This window comes from Zootoca vivipara, chromosome 4, assembly GCF_963506605.1.
Source record: "Zootoca vivipara chromosome 4, rZooViv1.1, whole genome shotgun sequence".
In the NCBI taxonomy this organism is placed as follows: domain Eukaryota; kingdom Metazoa; phylum Chordata; class Lepidosauria; order Squamata; family Lacertidae; genus Zootoca; species Zootoca vivipara.
In genome coordinates this window covers 36,491,618-36,499,684 of record NC_083279.1, presented here as the reverse complement: position 1 = coordinate 36,499,684, position 8,067 = coordinate 36,491,618, and the positions used below count along the sequence as shown (strand labels likewise).

General features: G+C 43.8%; 1 protein-coding gene across 1 annotated transcript; it reads right to left on the bottom strand.

The window, feature by feature from the left end:
• Positions 1-4,199: 4,199 nt before the first annotated feature.
• Positions 4,200-6,675, bottom strand: TMSB4X (thymosin beta 4 X-linked). Its single transcript, XM_035114293.2, has 3 exons — positions 6,520-6,675; positions 5,079-5,191; positions 4,200-4,675 (listed from the first exon to the last, which is right to left on the bottom strand). The coding sequence occupies exons 2-3, from the start codon at positions 5,176-5,178 to the stop codon at positions 4,641-4,643; spliced, it is 135 nt and encodes a 44-aa protein (XP_034970184.1). The 5' UTR covers positions 5,179-5,191; positions 6,520-6,675; the 3' UTR covers positions 4,200-4,640.
• Between the last annotated feature and the right edge of the window lie 1,392 nt (positions 6,676-8,067).

The window sequence follows — 8,067 nt, the reverse complement described above, 5'->3', positions numbered from 1 at the left end:
GAAATATTTGTTGCTGTTCTTTTCACAAATGATGAAACAGTTGAACTCAGCTGGTTAGAACATGGTGCTGATAACGCAAAGGTTGCAGGTACGATTCCCCGTATGGGATAACTGCAAATTATTGCATTTCAGGGGGTTGTACTAAATGATCCTCAGGGTCCCTTCCAACACTGCAATTCTATGTGGATTGGCAGAATAACTCTACAAAGAGTATTATGCCCTTTTATGAGTGGTGAGCAATATCACTGTCATGCAAATGACCAATCTAGGATGTCTACTCACATCATAGGGAAACACCTGGAAATGCATCTCAGAGCAGATTGAGATTCTGTCATCTGTCTCCAAGCGTCAAAGTATCAATTTGTAAGGATCTTAGCCAGAGAGATCTGTGTGCAAAAGGATTCTCATCCTTGGCCATGAATGGCTAAAACAAATTCATTTTTGGTTTAGTTTAGCACTGCTAGGATGATATGCATTCATTATAATGGATTGCTTGACCTAGCACATCTCTCCCCATTCTTTAGCTCCCTGGAAATGATTTGTCTATTTGAGGCTGTGTAATAGCAATCAACTAAAGTAGACAAAAACCTCACCTTTGCTTTTCATATCTGCACAGTTGCTAAGGAAGTAAGGGTTTCTAAGGAAGTTGCATTATGCCACACATTCCTCTTTGCAGAATAAGAATAATTCTGAAGTCAAAATGCATTAAGTAAGGGGAAGTGCATTTGAATCATTCAGGCAAGAGAATTAATGACTGAAACGGCAGCAGTTTGTTTCATACAATATGTATGCAGGATGCATGCAGAAATCAGCAGCGCTGCATAAGTGTAAAAACCACAGCTAACATTTCTTCTTCCTTCTTCTTCCTTTGGCGATCACACATACTCCCAGTAGCTAACATTTCATATCAAGCCAAAATGGAGAGCTACTTTTCTAGTAGATATGAAGAAGTATCTTAGGCATAATAAAAACCTTATCTACCTGTGCTGAGATTGGGCTAGTGGGGAGCATGGGAGGGAGAGAGCTTGTCATATGCTCCATTAGAAATGTTCTCTACTTATACACAACTAAGGAAATGGTGCCTTTCATTCTGAGTACCCTGTTGAAGAGATTTCCTCCCCATGCAACATAGCAGATAGATGATATATTCAAATGTAGGAACACATACACAAAAAACCCCAAAGCTGTTGGGAAGCCATGCCCAAAACAGGTGGTCCATCTCCAAATGGGAATGATAAATCTGCGTAAAAGTTTCATAAATATGAATAGTCCAGACCAATAAACAGACCAACCAAAGCAATGTCCCTCATTCACAAAGTTGCTCTTGCTTGTTGCTGCACCATCCAAACGTGGTGCTGAGAACACTCCTTTTTAATCCATTTGGGTGGTCAGAATGCAGCTTGCCTAGACGTTGTTTAAAGAGGTTACATTGATGCATAGCTAAGAGAAATGAATGTGAGGCCTGCACTGGAGCTAGCCATTTATGAATATATCAGGTGGTATCCAACTAAGTTTTACTCAGGGTAAACCTAATGACAATGGCTTGTATACCTCAGTGTATGCTGAGGGCCACTGTGCGTATGAATTGTGTGTTGGGTATGAGTAGGGCAGGCTGCTTCAAGCTTCTCCTCTGGGTAACCTTGGTCAGTCAGTGCCACTCAAACTAGACTATACCCCAAGATGGCGAGAAAGTGTTATGTGTGTGTAAAAAGTGATGCGCTTCACACACTAAGTCATATTGTTGCTTGTAAGTCAAGTTCATAATGTCATGAATGAAAGCTGGCATTTATACTGCCTCACACCCTAAACAAAAGCACTGCCTTTTGACCAAAACTGGGTTTTAAAATACCCTCCCCTGCCCTGTCACATATGGAACCAAGTAAAGAATCCAATACTGTACCCTACTTGCAAACTCCCAGTGCACAATGTGAAAAGATACTATTGCTTCATGTGCTGCTTGGGTTAGGAGGGCACGACCTCACTCTTAGTGCCAAACCGCCACAGCCTCATACACAGCTTCAATGCTTTTCAGCTGAGGAAATGCTGCATTGCCTCCACACTTTGGGTTTTAGTCATCGCGCTCTGCATCCTGTTGCTTTCTGATTAAGATCACTAGCAGGGTGGGGTCTCTCAATTGGTATTTTAGGAGTCTCAGCAGAACAATTTCCTGTGGCTTGTTCACAGTTCAAGAGGAAGCAAGCAGGGCTCTCTAGCAGCCCCTTTGTCGATTGCTTTCATTTTGTCGTCAAATTCTTTTTAATGCTCTTTATTAGGACTTGTGTCTCTTAGAACTCTAATTAAACGCTGCGGATCCAGAGAGATGTAAACAGGCCAATCCTGTATTTCCTCAGAAACAACGTTCCAGTGATTTCACTTAAGACTTACTTCTCAGTAAGACAGCAACATATCATATGCCTTGAGGCAAAGGCAAATGGTCTTGGCCCATTGAAATTTTGGATTTTGTTTTTGTCTTTGAACAGCTCTCCCCAACTCCATCTCATATCATAAATTGCCACTTGAAACCCCCCTCCAAATAAAAAGGCATTTACTATGCACCAAGGGGCTTGCTCTGTGAGGAAAAACAACTGTAAAGCTCCCTTGTGAATCTCAGTTCTTGGGTGGATCTTGGCCAATATGCTTAAACGTCTCCATGCATTTGCCAAGAGAATTCATTTTGACATCATTCCAGAGTAATTTTAGGCAGAATTAGGCATACTTAAGCCCATTGATTTGAATGGGTCTAGGTGTACCTAGCTCTGTGCAGGGCTGGGCTGTTAAGCAACCGGTACATCCAGAAGGGAGCAAGTGTGTCTGTAATAACAGTCCACCTACCCATGTTATCCTCCTGCTTCACTCAGCAGTAGAAGCTTAACAAGATTACTTTCAAACTGAACCAAACCCCAAAAGAGGAAGAGACAAATTAAGGAATAAACATAAGCCACCAGGCTTTAGGTGAGGCGGCTTAAATGTTTTACCTTTTTGAGAATGGAGGGAACCCATTGAAATTGTTGAAAGATTAATGAGCAATCACTTGCTTAAAATACATCCAACTTTGAAAGGCAAGATCATATTTGCATGATCTTAAAATACAGCCACTAAGGAGGTTGGAGCCCCTCACTCAATATACTGTACTAAGCACTGCTCAGTGCAGGAGTGGCGAACCTGTGGTCCTCTAGATGTTGCTGGACATCAAATTCAGTAAGCATGGGCAGTGATGGGGATGGTGGGAGTCTGGAAAGCTTGTTCCCCATTCCTAGAATAAGTGGGATTGTGGCATTGAAGACCAAAAAAATATTCATTGGTCCTATGGAAAAGGTTTTCAAACTGTTCTAGGAACCTTGGATATCAATGGCCACCTTATCTGAAAAGGGGGCTTGCTTGTTTTCCTCCTCTGCAATGCACAGCATTGTTAAGAGGTATACTATGGCAGGCACCTTCAACCTTGTCGGACTCAGGACATGGGTCTGAAGCATGCATTTGGGGGCCCATTTCTTATATATTTTGCCATATATTTGCATGGTGGAGATGCTGCTGTTGTGACCTACCTTGGAAGACCAGTGTTTTAGAGCACCCTCATCAATTTGTACCATCTGTAACACCCAGGACTTCCTCTCAGGAGACATGGAAATCAACCCCCCAAATGTAGCATGTTTGAAAGTTGTCACCTTAAGGAATTAACACCATGTCTGGAGCAGCGTGCCATCCAAAGCAGCAGCAGCAGCAGCAATGACATGGCAAGGTGAAAAGTAGTAGTCTTCAAATCATTCACCAACTGGAGGCTGCTGTGATGCACTAAAGACAACCTCCATTGCACAGGCATCCAAAACTGCCAGGTTTTGCTGAACATGATTTTATAAAAGGTTGCAATAAATATATTGCCAAAACACTTGTCCATATAATTTGGTAGTCCAATGCCTTTCGTAACAAAACTTTAAAATATATGTACTGTATTTTAAAAGCACAGTATAGTTCCTGCATAGACCTCTTAGAAATAAATGTGATATTTTAAGTTATTTTTGCAGATTTCCCAATGAATGTTGAATCCTAATATGCAGACTGCTCTGGGCAGACAAAAGCTGGAGGGGAAAAAATGTTTATGCAGGAGTCTATAAAGTCCTATAATCTCATTTTGCTATAGGCACTTATATACTTCCTCCTTTGATAACAATTCTCAAAAAAAATATACCAGATCAGTATAATCCAGATTTTAAAACATTTTATTTTTGCATATTAAAAAAATTGTGCATTCCAATAATTAAAATCATTTGAACAAAAAAAAATGGCACTCGGTTAACTGCATTTTACAGCTTGCGGGACCTTGGTACAGCTTTGCGTATATTCGGGTGTTACTAGATTACTGTAGTCCCTCTTCCCAGGATCTTCTTTCGAGACACATGCAAGCTCTTTCGTGCCACCAGGACCAAGCTGGACAGGCAGATGGAAAGGGCAGCGCCTTCATTCACAGCATCAGTAGTTCTCTCTATTCTTTAGAAAATTTTTGGATGTGAAAGGGGCAGTACAGTCATTCAAACTTTATCCAACCTCTTTGCATCTTACAAAGTTAAAACAGCTAAAAGAAGTAAAATAAGAAGGCAATGCTTGTGGAATGTACAGTGCATAATTTGGAAGGGCCGGTTTCATTACGATTCACCCGCTTGCTTCTCCTGTTCAATTGCTGCAAAAGGGGGAAAGAAGGAGAAAAGAAAGAATAAGAAAAAAGGATTCTGCATTTTGAAATGCAGTTAAATAGGAATCACAATATTTTTTAAAAAAACCTATTCATTTTAAATTCATAAAAATTAGACACTGTTGAATAATTTTTTTAAAAAAATTCCCTTTTGATATATTGTATTTCATGCATACTGTGCTTAAAAGTCCCCTTATTTTCATAAAATATCTTTTATTTTGTGTACTGTATTTAATGCTTCCATTTGTGCATAAATTGCACGGCATCCTGTTCGGCATTGAAACCCCATACACTAAGAGAGGAGGATAGCTGAAGGAGTCTGGGCTCAGCCCTGCCTTCCCTTTGTCTCCAGTGGCCCACGCCCTCTTCTCATTTCCCAAGATCCACTTACTTTCTTTTGAAGGCAGTGGGTTTTTCTCTTGCGTTTCCGTCTTCTTCAACTTAGACTTGTCGAATTTCTCGATTTCAGCCATATCTGGTTTGTCAGACATATCTGCGATTGATCTGCATGCAGACACACACAAAAGAGGGAAAAGAGATGGTTAGAGATTGCACCACCCTTCCTTCCTCCCCCCCACCCCACCCCTTTTCAGAACCGCTTGAATTCACTCCATCTCAGCTCCTCCTTCCTGATTAAGTGCAACACTGCTAACCCCCCTTACTTTAAAAGGCAGGTCTCTATATACTTATATTCATGAGAGCTCATTTTAACTTAAAAAAAATTAAAATTTCACCACTGGAGACTCGGTCTCAAATGATACAGCACGCGGGGGGGGGATAATCGAAAGGCTTTAAAATGAAATTTAAAAAGAAACCTAATTTGTTCCAGGTGAAAATCAATTAATTCGTTTAAAAGAAAAAACAATACTAATTGTTTTAGTGCTGCTGGTGGTGCATCTGCTCCAGTTAAGATCTCCCAACTAGCCTTATTGCATGTGGAAAGAACATTTAGAGAAAACCACACTTAGAAGAAAGCAAGCAAAGGATGATGATGATGGTGAAAAAACGCCTGCGTGTGCGCGCACACAATGCCACCGACCGAAGCGAGCGAGACTATGCTAATCACCTTCTTCCATCTTAGTGTCTGGTCTGCCCAGCACATTTGGAAGGAGTCCTGCATTCTTCCCTCGGCACAAAGAGCTCGAGCTGCAGCTGCAGCCCCAACCACCGCCCTTCCTCTGCCTCTCTCTCGCCCCCTCGCTTTCTCCTTCCCGGAGCCGCCAGATCCACAGCGCCTGCTGCTCGCCGTGAAAACAAAGAGCTGCTCTCTTTTTGTCGCTGAACATGCGGGGCAGCAGCAGCAGCCGATCGTCCGAGGATGCCTCCCTTACCCCTTTCGATCCCCGCCCGCATCTTCCCCTTTCCACCTTTCCGATCACGCCCCAAGTCCCCTCGCCTCCAAGGCTTGAGGTTTTTAAAGCGCGCACACGCACAAAAACGCGTCTCTCCAAGGAAAGCGCAGTAAGCAGGCAAGGAAACCGAACCAAGGTGCCTTGATCTGTCCAACATGCTATTCTCTTCCCCTCCGGCAAATATCAGGGTCCAGGGGGTGGGTGGGCAGGACCTCCTCGCTCAAAATGATAGCAAAATAATAATAATAATAATAGTAACGATGTCTTAAAGCTTGTTTCTCCACGCATTTAAGCCGCCTTCTGGTGCATTCAGGAAGAAGCCCTGGGTGCGTATGCGTTCAACAAAGCGGGTACCAAAATTTCAACTGCCTCGAAAATCCAAGCCTACGGCAACATGCGGACGGGAAAAGGGGTGCTGAGATACCCCTCAAACAACAACCCCCACCACCGGGAAAGAAAGAGAAAAAATCAGAGCCTCACCAGTGATGCGCTCTCTTCAGGTACAATTCCGCTCTTTGCAGCAGCTGCTCTGGACCGTCGTATAAAAGGGCGCTCCCCCTGCGTGACCAGTTATACCCCGATTCTATGCAAATCGCAGTGATGTCATCTTGAATAACTTAACTCTTTCGCCGCCCTTAAAGTTCCCGGCTTCCTCTTTTCTTCGCCCTCGGAGAGAGAGGCATGATGCTACATAGGAAAAGGAAAAGCCAGCGATTAAACCCACACGCGGGGGGGGGGGGGGAGGAAAGAAGAAGAAAGTCGCATGCAAATTATGATTCGTATACATTCTTGTTCCCCGCAAGGGGGGGGGCTATTTTGCATGCGGGTGTTTCCAGTAAGCGCAATTTTCTTTTCTTTTTAAAAAAATAATAAAATCATGAAAGGCTGCATTTCCTTAGAGAGAGATGCCTTGCACCCGCTGGCTGATAAATGATCACGCCATTCAGGCAGCGGGCCAGTAAGATCCACGGGAGGCCTACCTATGCAGACCTCGACTAGGGATATGCTGCGGTTTTTGCCCAGGCATCCACGAGGCATCCCATGAGCTACATGGAAGGAAGGTTGCGATCTACCCTTTTGTGCTTCCTTTCTTCCAAAAGGGCAAACAATGGCTGCTGGCTGCTCACTTGGAGTGAAACGCAGGCACCGTTTAAATTAACGACTAAGGGTAAAAGTTCCACCCGGCCGGTCAGATATTACCTAGCTTACCTGGCCGGGTGGGGAGGCAGATACACCCTAGCTTACTTGGGGGGGGTGGGGATGACAAGTCATGTTGTCAGACGTGGGTGGGGTTGGGTTAGGGATCGATTGTGTAATTTTGGATACTCTTTTTAAAAAATTTATTTTAAGTATCTGTAAAGATAAGGAAACACCAATATTTTCTTGCAGCTGGCTAATCGTTCCAGTACCCCTGAACCAGCCAGGCATGAAAAGAAATACGAAGCTCAATCCATCCCGTTTCTGAAGGGCATTTCCTTGAAATGATCGGGAAGTTGTGCGAGGAAGCGATGGCACAATATGTTTGAGCGCAGAAAGGAGCCTTGTAAAAAAAAAAAAGACCATTGATGGCTTCGCCTTGTGCTTCTGCTTCCCTGACTGGGGGGTGTCTCTGCCGGCTGCTTCCAGTCATGCTTATGTTGCTCATTTACCCCAAAAGACTGCATACATCTTGCTCTTTTGTGGATTTCCGTTGTTGTTGCTGCTGCTGCTGCTGCTGTTGTTGAGCAACCTCTCCTGACTGATCACATTAGGAAGATTTCCTCATCTTCAACCCACCCACCCACTCAGCCCCCCATCTCCTCCAGATCTTGACTGGCGGCCTCCTGCTGCTGCCTTTGCAGTTTGCTGCTGCCTGCAACCCCTTGCAACCTCATGCGCCATGCTTTCGTTTTTCCCGAGGTTCAGCAGACAATAGCTCTAGTGTAGTGAGGCTGAGGTCTGCCCATCCCCTTCCCTTCCCCCCACCCCCAAGTCCTGCTCCCTCTAACTGGTTATTGCACATCATGCCAGCTTCTTGCATGCTGTCGC